Here is an 18185-nt window from a genome sequence, read left to right as displayed (position 1 = left end):
AATTTACTTTTTCCAAGCGTAAACAAAAACATGTCAGAAAAATTGACGTTGGCGTGACATTTGCAACATATTTTTTTACCTCATGACTCAATTGTGACTTTCAAAAGGCGATTCATAATTAATCTATTTTTTTTTTAAACTACATTCTATTAAAATGCAAAATATGTTAACCTGTTGATATGCCTAACTGCTGATCATTGTCATCTTGGTGGCTGTCTATGTTCCCCCCTCTGCTAACCCCACAGCTGCATGTGACACTATCCACTCTGCCATAGCTCGGCTACAGACTCAGCACCCGAGTGCCTTTATTGTGATCTCGGGTGACTTCAACCATGTATCACTGGACAATACACTACCAACATTCAAACAATATGTGGACTGTCCCACCAGGGGAGAGAAAACTTTAGACTTACTGTATGCTAACGTCAAGGATGCATACAGCTCCTCCTCCCTCCCCCCACTTGGTAGGTCAGATCATAACCTGATTCACCTCACCCCCCGCTATGTGCCAATTGTGAGGAGGGAACCTGTGACCACCAGGACTGTTAGGAGGTGGTCAGAGGAGGCAATAGCGGAACTACAGGGCTGTTTCGAGGTGACCGACTGGGAAACACTCTGTGAGCCTCACGCCGAGGACATCAATGGGCTTACTGAGTGTATCACAGGCTACATAACTTTCTGCACCGACTCCATTGTTCCAGCTCAGACTGTTCATTGTTACCCAAATAACAAGCCGTGGGTGACTAAGGACATCAAAGCCCTCCTCAACAACAAGAAGAGGGCTTTCAGAGGGGGCAACAAAGAGGAGGTGAGGAAGATCCAGGTGTTACTAAAGGACAAGATCAGAGAGGCTAAGGACAATTACAGGAGGAAGCTGGAGTGGAAACTCCAGCAGAACAGCATGAGAGAGGTGTGGAGGGGCATGAAGACCATCACTGGATTCAGGCCAACCAACAGCAGGGGAGCTGAGGGAGGTGAGAATAGAGCCGACGAGTTGAATCTGTTTTTCAATAGATTCGACACCACAGTGTCTGCTCCTACCCCCACATCCTCACCTGCAGTCAGCCTGGAATCCAGAGCCACACCACTGTGCCAGCCTCTCTCTTCACATGTTACCTCCTGTGAGATTCCTGACACCCCTCCCCCACCCATCACCTTCACTCAATACCAGGTTGAGATGCAAATGAGGAGACTTCACTCAGGCAAGTCTGCTGGACCAGACGGAGTGAGTCCCCTTGTCCTCAAGACCTGTGCCCCCCAGCTGTGTGGAGTCTTTCATAAACTGTTTATGCTGAGTCTGAGTCTGCAGAGGGTCCCGGTGATGTGGAAGACATCATGCCTCGTCCCTGTACCAAAGACGCCTCGTCCCAGTGGCCCCCAGGATTACAGGCCCGTGGCACTGACCTCCCACATCATGAAGACCCTGGAAAGGCTCATCCTGGACCAGCTACGACCCATAGTAAGACCACATCTGGATCCCCTTCAGTTCGCTTATCAGCCTCGTCTCGGAACAGAGGACGCCATCATCTACCTGCTCAATCGTGTCTACACCCATCTGGACCAGCCGGCGAGCACTGTGAGGGTCATGTTTTTTGACTTTTCCAGTGCTTTCAACACCATCAGGCCGACCCTCCTGGGTGATAAGTTAGCAGCGATGCAGGTGGATGCTTCTCTGGTGTCCTGGATTGTTGATTACCTGACAGGAAGACCACAATATGTACGTCTCCCACAGTGTGTGTCTGACAAGGTGATCAGCAACACAGGGGCACCACAGGGGACTGTCCTCTCCCCCTTCCTCTTCACCCTCTACACCACAGACTTCAGCCACTGCACAGAGACCTGCCATCTTCAGAAGTTTTCTGATGACTCTGCGGTGGTTGGATGCATCAGCAGGGATGATGAGACAGAGTACCGGGCTGTGGTCGACTCCTTTGTCACGTGGTGTGAGCAGAATCATCTGCAGCTCAACGTGGCAAAGACCAAGGAACTGATCGTGGACTTCAGGAAGACCAGGAAACACTTGACCCCTGTTTCAATCCAGGGGGTCAGTGTTGACATTGTGGAGGACTATAAATACCTTGGAGTACACATTGACAATAAACTGGACTGGGCTAAAAACACCACAGCACTTTACAGGAAGGGCCAGAGTCGTCTCTATTTTTGAGGCGACTGAGGTCCTTCAACATCTGCCAGAAAATGCTGAGGATTTTCTATGAGTCTGTTGTGGCCAGTGCGATCCTCTATGCTGTTGCATGCTGGGGGAGCAGGCTGAGGGTCGCAGATGCCAACAGACTTAATAAACTGATCCGTAAGGCCAGCAATGTTGTGGGGATGGAGCTGGACTCCCTCAAGGTGGTGTCGGAGAGGCGGATGCTGTCCAAGATAAAGACAATGTTGGATAACACCTCCCACCCACTCCATGACATGTTGGTCAGTCACAGGAGCACGGTCAGTGAGAGACTGAGATTACCGAAAAGCACCACTGAACGACACAGGAAATCATTCCTGCCTGTGGCCATCTCCCTGTACAACGCATCCACTTAACACACTGTTTGCTGCTACAACTACACATGTTTCTTTTCCAACTATTTATTTATGAGTGACTTATGTATGTATGTATGTATGTATGTATGTATATGTATATATTGTACTATTCTTAGTTAGCGTATTGTCTGTCTTGTCTTAATGTTGGTTTAAAATGGAGCACTGTAACAAAAAATAATTTCCCCCAGGGATCAATAAAGTATTCTGATTCTGATTCTGATATTCATATCCCAACTAAATGTTCTTTCTTTTGGAAAACTCAGCACACTGATTTTCATTCTAATGTAAAGTAAGTTTCAAAATAAAAGCAGTAAATATTTTACAACTTAAAACTGAAAAAATGAGTTTTTTCCCTTATATTAGAGTTGTATCAGAAAGACGTATAGAGAAAAACATGAAGTGACATTTTTTGCCTTCAACTGTGGTTTAAATCAGTCCCTCCCTTTTATTTTCATTTCAGACATAAAAAGTGTGTTTTCCACAATCAAATCCATAAAAACAAGGACAATGTGACAAGAAGGAAAATCCATTACAGCACAGATTCATTTATCCGCCAAGCAACTACAGACAAAGGACATTTGGTCATAATCTGACATTTAAAATATACAAATAAAATAACTCCGCTTCCGCTCCATAAGTACAAACAAAGACATTTTGGGTTACGTTAGGCACCTTTTCATTCACACATTCTTCCACACATGTATATGAAACAATTATTTAAACCTCAAAGAAACAATTAAAGAGAATTTATAAGTGAAAATATATATCTTTTAAAAAAGGTTTTGCTTTTTTAGGCCATTATTTTACACAATTACAAGTTTTCTAAAGGTAGAACTGATTTCAATCAGCATGAATTCACAGCAAACTTTATGATAGTAAAAGAAAAAACTGTTGCATCTATAGTGGTTCAAAAGTAATTTTCACTTTCACACACTCAAACATTAGTTTTTTTTCTGTCCCAAAACAATTAGGTTTACAAAATACTTAACAATCAGCTTTTTGTAAACTATGTACCCCGTCTGTAAAACATTCTTCAGCATTTCCTGCTTTGACATATTTCTCTGCCCGAATTTTGCAGCTGTGTAGTTACTTGGCAAATAAAATTAAAGGGTTACAAACACGTGATTTAAACCCCCTTTGAAAAATGTAAAGGACAGAAGGATTAAATCAGAGAAAAATATTTTTTGATGGCGTAATCACAAAATGTGTGCGTGCAGATTCTTCTTTCTCCATTTTCGGGATATCCTAGAATGAGTCTGTTTATCTTCCTGAGAAAGATGATGGATTAAAAAAAAAAAAAACCCTCTTCCGGTTTTCTTTTTTCCCTTAAGTGTTTAAATCTGAGACAAAACAGATAAGTTATTTATGTTTAGTTTGCACCATAGTTCATGTCTGACTTTGCTCTACCTACGTCCTCGTGTGCTCTTAACGACCACCATACAGGTGGATCTTGGTGAACGAGACAGTCTCGAAATAGTCTTTCTGGCCCTTCTCGTAGATGACAAAGATGTACTTGCGGTCTTCTACAGAGCCGCTGTCCAGTGATGTCATACTGGAGTAGCCGCTCGGACCCGCCCATATCTGGACAGCTTTGTTCTCCCAAGACATGCCGTTTGTCAGCGACCATTTCAGGGTTAGATTCACTCCTGAAGGAGATAAAGCATCACTTATTTATCCACTCAACTTAATCAGGATCATTTCAACCTGGGTTTTTTCTCATCAGTGAGACTCTGTGTTTTGTGCTGATTAAGCAGTTTCCACCTGTACTGCAAAGATTCAGGGAAACAAGGTCAATCTATCTGATTACAGCATTGCATCATGGTATCATTTTCTGCCAGAAAGTTTGCCTCAAACTGGCGTGCATGGATCACTGCGTAGCATCAGATTTCTGTGTTTACTTTCAGTTCAAATTGAAACCGAAATAAGGTGAAAGTCACTTTTTTATGAAGCTTTACTGAGCTTGTACTTTAGCTCATATGTGAATACAGTTCATAAAAAAGTGGAAAGTTGCCATGATTTATAGAGCTACAGTAAAAACAAACCAGATAAGTTAGGGGAGCTGAAATAAACTTAATTATCATTGGATTCCATAAGAATATAAAGTAGTTATTGTGCCGTAAAGGAAAACACTAAAAGTGGCCAAAGTAACCAAATATTAAATTAAATTTATTAGTGAATACTAAATTTACTCAGGAACTAACTGGGTGGACATTTTTGGGGTAACAGGACATGAATATTTAATAATTATAACTAATGCAACTGATATGAGCCAAGAGTAGAAACGGGAGCAGAGATCACCATGTTTCATATTAGCATTTCTCACTAGAATGGCATACAGAATACATAAAGAGTAACATTCTTAATACACAAAACTAACTTTTTGCTAGTCTTACACAGAGATGAAAAAGCTTAGTGCTCGTGTTTCTTACTCTTTTGCTCATTGGAGGGGTTGGTGAAGTAGATCACGCCCTCTTTTTGCAGAGCTCCGGCTGCCACTACAGGATCCACCAGTGCCTCGTCAAAAATCAGGCCTTCTAAGGGCAGGGTCAACCCTCCATCATAGCTGTGCACCACAATGCGGCACCGGCAGTGGTAGTTGTTCTGGTTCCGGACGTTGATGGCGATGGTCCCGTCAGTCAACTCAATTGGCTGCAGAAGAACAGACGGAGAAAAGAGTGTATCAAAGGTGAAAGATTATAATTACAATTGTAATAGGGATGCCTTCATATAACTGCACTGAATAAAATAAATGGGAGAATCTACACTGAAGTTAAAGACAAAAACAACAACTTTCTGTCCACTAGAGGGCAGAACCACACTTCACAACAGTGCACTATGAGCATTCACGCTTCCTCATAATGTCACTAAATAAACTAATGCTAACTCCCCTTTAACTTAATAACCACCAAACTTTATTTTTGCTGCTACAAGTGTGACTTTTCCCCAAGAACCACTTGATAATTTTCTGTAATGCAAGCAAAACAAAGTCATTTTAAAACTCCACATAAACATTTCCAAAGACAAGAGAGAAGTGGCTGTTTAACGTAGGTCTATCAGAAGATTCAAATCATTAGTTACACTCAAGAACAAGAAGACCAAATTATACTTTTCCATAAAAACAACTAATAGAGCCTCCACAGGTTTGGAATATATTGGTTGAAGAAATTAAACCAAGATTAACTGATACCAGAATGATGGGAAGATACAGAATGGAGAAAGAAAGGAACTGTTCATGATCCAAAGCAAACCACATCATGTGTCAAACATGATGGAAACAATATTATGACATGGAAATTTACGGCTGCCAATGAAACAGAGTCACCAGTGTTTATTGATGATGTGACTGCTGACAGAAGCAAACTGCAAACCACACTCAAGAATTTCACAAGAAACTGGATATTCCTCATAGGCCAAGCGAGTCACCTGATCCAACCAAACACGGCACGCGTTTCAGTTATTAAATAGAAAAGTGAATGTAGAAAAAGCCTCAAATAAGCTGCAAGGAAGGAAACCATCTGCAGTAAAGGACTGACAGAGCATATTAAAGGAGGAAATGCAACATTCGGTGATGTCCTTGACTTCAAGGAGTCGTTATTAAAAGCATTAAAAACAATCCTTATGTTAATTTTTCCTATCGTGTTTGAGCGTCTGAAATGGGGGACTGTGCATAAAAAGGGCCATCATTTATAAACAGTTAATCGTTTTGTAATCGTGAATTAAGCTGAAAGTCTGCACTTTTAAATCCATCGTAGTAGTGTAGTGAAACTCTGGTATTATTTATCCTGTACCACTTTATTTATAAAGCAAGTAAGTGAAGGAGATCACCTGATGTGCGATGATAAATCCTTCCACAATTCTGGAGCCGAGAAAGCTCTATCATCTCAGAGTTTGCATTATGTCTTTGGAACGAGTAAAAGCACGTGGCCTTCTGACCTGACCTGCTGACCTGTACACAAACATGTGCTAGAGTAGGTATGAAACAGCACTGTGCTAAAGTATGCAGATGACTCTGTTATTGTTAGTCAGTTGCAGGAGGCCAGCCTCATGATTCTGTTAAATGGCACGTTGAGTCCTCTCTTCAGTTAGAAAATGTCAAAAGATGTTAATCACTGATTGGTCTGATTTTAGGAAATGTTCTCACACACAACAGGTCACAGCTATAAAGGGCCAGGTGGTATAACGTCTTGAGTCTGATAAACATCTTGGAACAATTATTGATTCAAAACTGAACTTTGAGGCAAACAAACTGTGAAGCTGTGAGCACAGAAGGCACCAGCAACTGTCCTGCTTGAGGAAACGTTCTTTCTTCCACAAAACCACGATGACTTTATCCCGCTTTCACCAAGTCTGTTTTGTCCTTTTCCTTGGTGGTCTGGATATTTATGTGTAAAAAAACAGAAGCTCACTCAGGCACAATGTTAAATTACAGGCTGACTGGTGAGCCACAGCTGAACCCAGCTTCTCTGTATGTCAGGCAGTTACAGCGGTTGGCTAGTTAACTTTCACTGTTTATGGCTGTTTGTTGGTTTCTTTAATGGTAATTTTAAGTCTGATTATTTTGCTCAGGTATGTAGATTTGAGGATTGGTGTAAATCTTGTTATTTGCTGATTAATGCTGACAAAGGGAAACGCCTTGAATTACACAGGCTCAAAAAACAGGTTTTTCACTTTCTGATCAGTCTGTTTAAGTCAGTAAAAGCTTCAAGCGTCTGAGGACAAGATGACAAGATTTATGGGAAGTATGATTTATGGAAAATATTGATGTCATCAACAAGAAAGCTAGTCAGAGTTTTTTTTTTTTTTAGGAAGTTAAAAAGTTAAAAGTCAACAAAAACATTATTTTTTTGGTGTATGTCAGCTTCAATATCTCCATCTGGGATGGTAACCCGAGTGTGGCAGATAGAAACAAACTGGGCAGCATTGTCAGAACTGCTGTTGGTTGACAACAAACCTCATTAGATAATCTGTATCACACTGGCGTCTTAAAAACGCCGTTCTGTTGTTGCTGTCTGAGAACGTCCTCTTTATTCTGATGCCACTAGGTAGAAAAAAGGTGTGTATGTAGTTATTATTGTATGAATAATTACCAGTATTTTTATTATGGATTGATTATGAATTGATCTGCAGCATGGTGAACCAAAGAAAGTTTTCCGCTAATGTCGACAACAAAGTTAATTTAATTGTGGAAATGACAAAAAAACTCTGTAACTGTTCAAATACTAATGGCTCTAACTGTAATCTCTAACTGACCGACGGCACCAGCAAACATACCTGGCACTCATCAGGGTTGAAGTCCTGCGCTTTTTTCTTCTGGTTGTAGGGGATGCTTTTCAGCGCTGCACCGTTGTACCAGGTTTGTCCGTGGTCGTCGCTCAGGATGCAGAAAACACCGTCGCCCTCCAGTGTCCCATGACCGCAAACCACCAACCTCCCCTTTGCAGGATTGAAGCGCTTCTGTAGTCCAAAAGACACAAACAAAAAACAGTTCAGGGATGCAGCTGTTGGTTATCATCATTTAGTATTTTTTTAATGTTTAAACACGGTTGGTGAGCTGAGAAGTCAGAGAAAACAAAGAGGAGAGGAATTAAACGAGTGAGCTGTGTTCAAATAATTTTTTTTAAATTTTTTTTTACAGATACTGTTTTGTGTCATATTACTGATTAAAAAGGTGTAATATCCACAAACATAACAGCTCTTAAAGATTGATATAGACTGTGGAGAGAAACAAGCAGCTGCAGACATTACTGTCTGGATTAAATGCATTCAAAGCTGAAAATAAAGCTATGCATCTGGTTAAATTCAATTGAATAAAGTCCATATTAGAAAGGCAAGTATAAATATAGCTCACACAAAAACAAAGAGGTTCATTTACTGAATATCGGTGCTGTTACACTTGCAGTGCCTTACATTATGCTCTAACTTTTTCTTTTATAAACCAGCTTTAATATTCCCGTGTGTGAGCTGAGCACCTCTATGCAAGCAGAGGTTTGCTTGTCTGGAACATTCATGTGTGTGTTAACACCAGCGATGATCTCAGAGGAGCAACTGCTGCTGCCCATCAGTCTGGGTTTCCAAACAATTTGAAGTTGACTCAAAAGTGGAAAACATTCAGGACAGCTGCTGATCTTCCCAGGACTGGACGTCCCAGCGAATTCACCCCAAGGTCAGATGGTTAAATGCTGGGAGAAGCTGGATAAAAATCCCTGAGAGCTACATCTCAGACTCAGCAGGCCTCATCTAGCAAATTAAATGTTACAGTTAATGTTCGTTTAGAAAAAGACTGAACAAGCACAGCTTGTTTGGAAGGGTTACAAGGAGAAAGCCTGTCTTCTCTAAAAAGAACATGAAAGCACAGCTTAGGTTTGCAGAGTCGCACTGACTCCTGGAACAATGTCCTTTGGACAGACGAGGCCAAAGCGGAGCTGTTTGTTCATCGTGCACAGCACCACCTGACAACCAAACACAGCATATCAGCACAAACACCTCATACCAGCTGTCAGGCACGGCGCTGGAGCACCTAGCCACAGGACCTGAGCACCTTACAGTCATTGAGTCATAAAGTCAAACAGTGGTGCTACAAGCTACTGAATCACAGAGTGTACTTAGTTTTTCACATGACTGTAGCTCATAATAATAATAAAAAAATTAAAAAATGAATCTGCATGTTCTAGGGAAGGCAACAACATCATAAGAAGCAGATTTTATTACAGCAGCGTTTATAGTTCACCTCGCACTTAACATAATGTTTCAGTGAAGGTTCAAAACATATCAGCAGGTTACGGCATTAATTGGGATTCTATTATCTATTTTTATTTCATAAAAAGGTAGACCAGTGTATCCTCTACTTAACGAAATAATACTTCAGCACTTCCAGCTCACTTCACTTCACACAGTTAGGACCCTTTCATCATCGACAGCCTTACTCTGACCTCTCAGAGGCATGCAAGGGGAAAAAGTGACATTTCAACTTAACATTTTTTATACTTCTCATTGTTCTGGAAACCCCATTATAGTTTTAGGGAGCATTCATGGTTACGAATTTATGCTACACGTTCGGGTTTCACACTTAGGATCCCAACTGCTCAGCCACTGAGGTGATTCATAGTATATTTAGACATTTAGTAAAGACTGATGTCTGATTTAAGTATTGCTTCCCTGTTTAGGATTAATGAAAGTATTTAAGGAAGTCATGTCAGTGTGAGGTATTTTGATTACAATTACAGGTAACTGAAAAATACTCAAGTACAATCGTTAGACCACAACTAAGACATACTGTGCATCAAATGCAACAACAAGAAGCTCCGTTTGCATCTGATTCTGAGTCCATTTTAATAAACTAACGCTCTGTGAGAGGTTTATATACTTTCAGCTGCTACTACTGACCCCTTTTTGTCTGAAATGAAACAAGAACAAAGCCAGGTGTCGCTTCTCTAATCTGGACAGAATAATAAAAGAGACAGCAATCACGAACCAGTGCAATCCTCAGTAATCCTTTATCTTCTGAGCTCATGACTTCTTTTTTTTTTTCCTTTTTATTAAAGCTGGCCTGTTTTTATGACAGCTGCACATTGCAAAACTCTGATGTCAAACTCAAACCAGTGCTTTTGTACCCGAGTCACATTGGAATGTGTGTGTGTGTGTGTGTGTGTGTGTCAGTCAGAGTGTCAGAGTGTGACCCCATAAACAACTTCCCTTAACCTGCTGGTCTGGAAAATCCAACAGTTCATCTATATGTAAAAAAGCACTTAGACTAAAACTGACATAGCTACGTTAATCCTACCGTAAAACAATAAGACAAGGTACAACCTCTCCCATACTCCCAGGATGTGGGGGTGAACGCCAGAACACCCTGGAATGTCACAGACCCCCTAGGATGAGACATTCTTTCAATATGCCACCAACTATATACTTCTAAACACTAATGATTACATGCAGTATTCTACCATATGCAAACTTATATCATTAAAGGATTATACTGACTACTAAGTACAATTTTCTATTGACAGATAGGGAGTCAGATTGATAAAGAATGTAGTCTACAAGTAGGATCAATAAAAGGCTTGTGGCTTCTAATGCATGAACACACAATCACTCTTTTTGCTAAGCATCAAAAGAATATTCTTAATGCTAATTTAATGCAAATTAGTTTTTGCACATTACACCTAAACCTCTTCAGAGCATAATTACAGAGGTGGAAAACAGATGCATGGAGCAAGATTTCAGGAACAGGAACCAAATTTACATTATAGCCACAGAGAAATCTGCCTGGAAAATCTCACTTTAACATCTTGAATCGTGACTCTGTGATGGGAATTGCTGAGCACCCAGGAGCTCATGATCACAATAAAAATAAATCCAGCTTAAAGGTCGTTTCACTTACATTTTAGCTCATTTTACAGCTTGAAAAGTTCTCTCACTTCAGTGTCACATGTCTTGTTCTCTCACCTGGAGGCCGAGGCCCGGCCCGGGAGCAAAGTTCTTCACGCCGAGCGTAACCGAGAGGTTTCTGGGCGGGGTCCAGCTGAGGCCGTCATCCCGGCTCTCCACCATCATGATGCTGGCCGGGCTACAGTGGTAGTGGTGGAAGCACACTGAGTAGATCAGAATCACTGAGCCCACTTCCTCGTCCACCACAACAGAGCCCAGGTTTATGCCATCCGGTGCCGCCCCGTCATCGATAATAAAGGTGGTCGGGGACCAGGTGGCTCCTAGAGAGATGATAGAGGAAGAGGAGGAGATGAAGCAGAGAAAACGTGACCTGTTTTTTGTGCTTTTGTGATTTTTACTTTTATTTCAAGGCTCAGTCAGCAGAATTTATATCATCAGTCTGTTTGAACACTGCGTAGAACTCGTTGATCCAGTTTCAAGGTATGAAATGTTAAAAAAAAAAAAAAAAGGTAAATATAAATAAAACCAAACATCTACTCAAAATATCAATTATGGTTGATGCTAACAATGACATACACTCCCAGACATTCATTCAGAAGCGATAAACTCTCCTCATTTGCGCCCATGTGACTGCTGACTGTTTTCTGACACACTGTAAGTTTTGTGTGACTGTCTATCTCTTGCAGTGGTCTTGCCTTTGTCTGTGGAGCGCCGCAAAGCAAAGAATTTCGCTCCAATGTCAGAAGAAGAAGACTTCCTGGCTTCTGCAAACGCCAGCAGGCTTCCTTTGGGGGTGAAGGTGAGCAGCGGGATCCTGTAAGTGTTCACCTGACCCTGGGCTCCGCTCACCCACAGCAGCTGCTCCTCAAACACCAGGGGGTCGATCTGAACAGCGGGGAGAAGGGAAGGTAAAAGAGAGGGAAGAGATATTTGTGAATTATCTGTAGGCAGGAGCATTTTCAGCATGCTTCAGGTGTCATGTAACAGACAAACATGTGATCTGGCTTTGAGTTCAGGAAATGAAAAGAAAATCAGGTGATCTTGCTTTTCCTTTAAGGAAGCGATTTTGTGTCCTTCAGCCACTAGAAACTATTATCAAAGGTCTAAAGTGGCATCCTGGCACCTAAAATAAATAAATAATTCAACCTGATAGGTAATCTGGTACAGAATAGTCTAAATCAGTTCATTTTTCATGTGGTGCAGCCTGACAGTCCTTTCAGCTATGACTATGAAGGCAATTAAAGTCATCACATGGCCCTGTCGTGCACCAACTCCACTGAAGCGAGGAGCTTCCTCCTTCTGTTTTTTTAATATGTCAAGTAAGTTAAATTCAACATTTCAAACATCTCAACTTCTATCACCAAAAACACAAACTGTTTCTGTGCAGTTTGAATATTAATACATCTGTTAGCTAAGGGTAGAGCTGCAGTATTTTCCAGGAGCACAAAAGTGAATATGATTTCACACTGACAGACAGGTCAGGAGAAGATGAGAGATTATTTTGAAGGGTAAAGACTGTAACAGATAAACTGGAAATTTAAAGCTTACATACCACGTCCTAGTGCATGCCAGATTTTAAAATCAGGCAGTGGATCTGTACAGGATGTGCAGCTGAAGTTATCTGATTATCTAATATCTGAAGACTATCCTCTGATAGTTCTAACATGTTATTAAAAGTGTATACTGTGTTGTATGGTTTACAGCTGCATGGTGCACTAATGCAGGTCAACAAAGCCATAAGACAGATAGACAGCAGACATTTACGTGGGAATTATGGTTTTAAGTTTTTTCATAGGATTCGACATAAAGTTCTGGCCATGCAATAATATACTCAGCTGAAATTAGAGTTAATTTTGATAATGCATTAAAATAAATGTCCATATGCATATGACTAAGTGACACATGTTGCTTCTAGAAGGGTTTTGGTAGGAACAATCAATACGAATGTAAGCCTTTCTTTAGTAACACTTACCAAATTCCACCTTTACCCTAGCTTTAAGGTTTAAAAGCAGCAATGATGATTCATGTAACATCAGTACTGTAGAAACTTGTTCTTTCAGGGGTCACAACAGCTCAGCATTTCATATCTGCCTCCATCTCACCCTATCCTTAGCAACTCCCTCTGCATGTCCTGCTTCACATCATTTGTGAACCTGCTCTGTGGGCTCCCTTGTCGACGTCCTGGTTTGGCAGGTCTCTAAACCTGAGCTCTCCCTCTGATGTGCTCATTTCTAATCCTGGTCATTTTGAACAAAAATGTTAACATCTTCAGCTGCACCTCCTGTCGTTTTGTCAGCACATACGTCTTCAAACCATACGTCATAGCAGGTCTAGTAACAGTTTAATTCTTCTCTCCAGAGCATGCCTGCACCTCTCCAGAGTCTCTTCCACATGCTTAGTACTCTCACTACAGATCACAATGTCATCTGTAATCATAGTCCATGGAGACTCCTGCAGACTCCCAATGCATGTGAAGGTTATCCTGTCTAACGCTATGCCCATCAGTCAAAGTTACAACTCACCAATAAGACAAAAAGGCTTTTAAATATGATGGAAACTACCATAGAGAAAATGAAGCAGCAGTATATTTTGAGAAACAGAGTTACTGTCTTTTTTTTTTTTGTTAGTGTGACTTTAAAGTGTCACACGAGAGGAAATGGTTCGAAGTGATGTGTGTGTGTGTCATAACTGGCTAAAAATGGTCTGTTACCAGAGAGAGCAGCAGCCCAAATAACAGTGAAATAACAGAGAATGCAGACTATCTCATGAGGCCACAAGAACAAACTTCTTATGGTGTTTACTTAGCAAGAGAGATGGGCAAGTTTCATTCAAATGTAATATATCTGCTTTAATCCCAGCATTGTTAACGCGTCCCACACAAACTGTTTGTCACACATTTAGTTTGTTAGTTGCAGTTTGTATTCAGCAGCAGGCTGAATCCGCGAAGAGCAATAACCCTAAGAAATGCGGGGCAATAGGCGACAAAGAAACTAAACTACATGCGCAAACACAGAAAACTTCAAGTTCCCCCAACTGCCAAATCCCACTTTAACCCCTGGTTATATCCACTGTTGGGTTGCTTGCCTTTACCGCGGTAAAGTGAGCCGTCATTTGTGAGCCGCGGTCAAGCCAGCCGCCTCCTATCCGCCGCATAAATTTCCTTGCGCTTTTACACCAGTCTTTATTGGGCTGTTCCATTGTAATTTGTGTGCGCGCGTGCGTGTGACTGTTCACGCGCGTGCATGTGTGCGCGAGTCTAGGCTTTCAATCAGGATATAAAGCGAAAAGGCGCTACCGTAAAGACTGGTGTAAAAGCGCAAGGAAATTTATGCGGCGGATAGGAGGCGGCTGGCTTGACCGCGGCTCACAAATGACGGCTCACTTTACCGCAGTCTTGCCTTTAGATTACTCCCCACCCAGAAAACAACCGCGCTAAACTAGATAAGTGATGGATGATGATTTTACTACAGTCATTGAACGTCTTTGCACTGTTTTATCTCTGAAGCAGGAAATATATAATATTATTTTTCTTTTATATATTCTTATTGTTATATGGTTGCGCGTTATATGACCTGAATGAAAGTAAAGTGCATGTTTGTAGTCCATCTTCTAAAGTTGTAGTTTCAGCACAGACATCCGCTGTCACATTATTGCTCAGAAATTCATGCCGAGCACTTAGCATGCTGTTATGAAGAGACACTAAGCAGATAATTGCGGGCTACTGTACCTGCTGAGGGCTGACGTTAGAAACACAGCAAGACACCACAACAACGAGCTGTAGCCAAAGAGCAGCGAGCCGGCTTCCTGCTGCCATGTTGGCTCTTTCTCGTAACTTCTTCTTCTTCTTCACTCCGGCAGACACAAAGAAGCGAGTGAGGAAAGAAAGTGTCGAAATAAGTCCGCAAAAACAGAAACAAAAAGAGTAGTAGGGATAAAATTCTCTCCTCTACTTCATATACCGAAAGGCCTGCCCCTGTGAGTCATATGACCCAAGGTGGGAGTCACATGACTAACGTCACTCGTTGCCTACTTCGGATTTAATGGTATTTAACCTGACATGTTTTCTATAGCCCTTTATTAACTATTAGAAATTTATTATTATAATTATTATTATTTTTTTATTTGGACTATTTTGAAAATGTTACTTTTCACTTTAATTGCTATATTTTATTGAGTCTACAAGAAAGCCTGTATGCAAGTGGTGTAAATACATGTATAAAATTGCAAATACATAATATTACACGTGTTGTGACATTTTTAATTAATTATTAATATAGCTGATGGATCAGCAGGACTTACATCTATATCGTCTTGGCTCAGTTTTTTCTCGAATATACATCCGGAAATACCGTCCGTGCGTAAATATGTGCATCTAATTCAAATTTACTTATGCACTAAATTATCATATCTCTATTCACAATACAGCAGAATGGATGCACTTATTACTTTTATCCAAACTGTGGCAGAATATCATGAAAATAGCACAGACGTCAGGCAATCTAAAGTGTGCTGTACAGCAGAGGTGTGGACTCGAGTCACATGACTTGGACTCGAGTCAGACTCGAGTCATTAATTTTATGACTTTAGACTTGACTTGAAAAAATGTTCTAAGACTTGTGACTTGACTTGGACTTTTACACCAATGACTTGGGACTTGAATTGGACTTGAACCGGTTTACTTGAAAAGACTTGATATTTTACCCCAAATATAAAATTTAACATGCATATTATATAGAGATTGAAAATGTGACGTCATTCACGGGTAGAACCGCAAAGGATTCTGGGAACTCGTGGCAAGCGGTACTAGCGCACGCAGGCTTTCAATTAAAATCAGTTATACAGCGATAAAAAGAAACACAAAAATGTCAAGAAGCCGTTGTATTATTAACTGCAATAGCCGGTCGCATGACAGCCACGGGAAGCCGACGGGTAAAGAGATCGGTTGTTATCGGATTACGTCGTTGAAGAGAAATTGTTCAAGCCATGTTTCCGAAGTAACAAAGATGCGACGGATGGCCTGGATTGCAGCCATTCAAAGATCAAATATAACGTCCCAGAACACTCCAGCTCACAGGTTAGTCTGCTCCAAGCATTTACACGAAGGTCAGTGTTTTTTAGTAGTTAATACGTCATTTTCATAACATAATTGGTGATATAGGTTACAAGCAAGTCTGGCGCTGAACAGAAATTGTCGCGCTATGCTCCTGTGTTTATTGTGCATAAATAGTGAATTGTCCTGACACAATATTGCGTTTCGCTTCTGTTATTATGGTACATTGACAAAAACATATACTTTTATTCACAGGATAAAACAGGTTTTTTGTATCACTAATTGCCCAGTACGATTACAGCATACAATATTGTTGTCACTGCTACATTTCTGTGATGCTACCAGAAATTATTTCCACTACTAATTAATTACCGTTGAGCTCAAAGGTCCTATTAATAAACGGTTAAGGAATGTATATTTATGACGACAATTTGTGAGACTGGTAAACTTATGATACGTACGATGGTCTTTCGTTCGACACGGTGCGTTTCAAGGTCCTGCACCCATCCGGCGGTAAACTGTACCTGGGCTTGTTGCAGTGACCGGAAGTTACTAAACTTCATGAGTGTATGCACTCACTCCAAGAACCGTATGATTATAAATATGCATATAAATATGCTACGATGAGATAGCTGACTTCATCTAACTAGCAAATGTTGTCCAGGCTACGTTGGTGATACAGTTTTTTTTTAATGTGTATGATATTTTTGTCATGCGATTTTAAAGCCGGTCCTACAACCGCATCCAAGAATAACATGCAGCTTATCTCAGAACTGTCGGTGAAAATTATTCTTGGAGCTAAGTTTAATTGAGCTGCATTTTAAAGAGGTGCAATTTCACAATTTGTGTATATTTTCTAAGTTCACTATTTTGTCATGTGTTGAGAAAAACACAGATTTTAAAATTACATGGTCTAATATTTACATTTAGCATATAACTGCAACATGCTTTTTTTCGTTTTTTTTTTTTTTAAAGACTCGAAAGGACTTGAAATTCAAAGTTTCAGACTTGTGACTTGACTCGGACTTTTACACCAGTGACTTGAGACTCGACTCTGACTTGCCTGACATTACTTGAGACTTGACTTGAGACTTGAGGATAAAGACTTGAGACTTACTTGAGACTTGCAAAACAATGACTTGGTCCCACCTCTGCTGTACAGAGATAATCATGAAATCGTGCACATACACACCACAGAACCACAGACCAAAAAACTCAAATCAGCTGCAGAAAACAATCCTTTACATTTAACTAGTGAAGCTGCAAACATCAGCTCAGTGGGCACTAATGACCCTCCTTCAAACTGTTCTTTAGATTTTATTCAAAGAGTGTATGCATAAAGATTTAGATACATATAAAACATAAAGTTTATATATTCTTGTCACGATCTGGTTACAGGGACTCAAACGCAGAGCGGTTAGGTGTCTCCAAGGTGTAGTTTATTTACAGTGCCAGTGCAATGTATGTACAGGGAAGGGATCTAAAACTCCGGGGAATCACAGGGTAGCTCTCTCACACTCGCTCACATCTTCTTTGCTCACACTCACACACGTTCACACGGCAGGGAGGACGCAGGTCCGGGGGGGGGGGGAGAGATCTGAGGCAGAAGAGAAGGAAAGTCACCAACTAATCACAAATCACGAATTATGAAGCACAAGTCCACAGGAGCTGTGAGAACACTAACGTCAGTAGTACAATCCTCCAGCGACGAGAGGATCTGTGTTCCAGCCTCAAATAGTGCTCCCGGTGATGACAGGTGATTGTTGTCAGGTGTGTGTGTGGGCCAAGGGCGGGAGCCCACAGTGAGCTCCGTCCAGGCAGAGAGGGAGAGAACAGAAACAGCAAATGTAGCCTTGTGGGGCCGACCGGGCAGGCACGGAGACCATGACAATTCTGCATAATACAGTGTCATGTGGATGCATTTCCCTGTGTGGTTGGCCAATAAACAGCATATTTTAAGGGTTAAATTGTAGATCTATGACTTTTTTTCTATGCTTGCAATGATCAGGATCGTTTATTTATTCTATAAATAGTAGCCATCCTTAACCCAACTGGACATTTACAATAGATAACTAAAACGACAACATATTCTCCTTACATACAAACACAGTTTTATTACGTCATTCACACACAAACACACACAGGTAAATGTAAACCACTCAGATTAAAAACTCACTTTGCAAAAATGATGCAGAAAAATGCA

At 40.9% G+C, this 18185-nt stretch overlaps 1 protein-coding gene across 1 annotated transcript; it reads right to left on the bottom strand.

The window, feature by feature from the left end:
• Positions 1 to 2964: 2964 nt before the first annotated feature.
• On the bottom strand, positions 2965 to 14932 carry LOC146548954 (sialidase-1-like). The gene is made up of 6 exons (XM_085262874.1): positions 14660 to 14932; positions 11628 to 11817; positions 10990 to 11252; positions 7816 to 7998; positions 4974 to 5193; positions 2965 to 4190 (listed from the first exon to the last, which is right to left on the bottom strand). Exons 1-6 carry the CDS (start codon positions 14744 to 14746, stop codon positions 3970 to 3972), a joined length of 1164 nt encoding a protein of 387 aa, XP_085119000.1. The 5' UTR covers positions 14747 to 14932; the 3' UTR covers positions 2965 to 3969.
• Between the last annotated feature and the right edge of the window lie 3253 nt (positions 14933 to 18185).

Source organism: Mchenga conophoros, linkage group LG22 (genome assembly GCF_057382185.1).
Source record: "Mchenga conophoros isolate Kocher_MC1m ecotype Shallow Benthic linkage group LG22, M_conophoros_male_GT1.1, whole genome shotgun sequence".
In the NCBI taxonomy this organism is placed as follows: Eukaryota; Metazoa; Chordata; class Actinopteri; order Cichliformes; family Cichlidae; genus Mchenga; species Mchenga conophoros.
The sequence above is the reverse complement of the archived record's forward strand: the minus strand, read 5'-3'. Positions and strand labels throughout refer to the sequence as shown.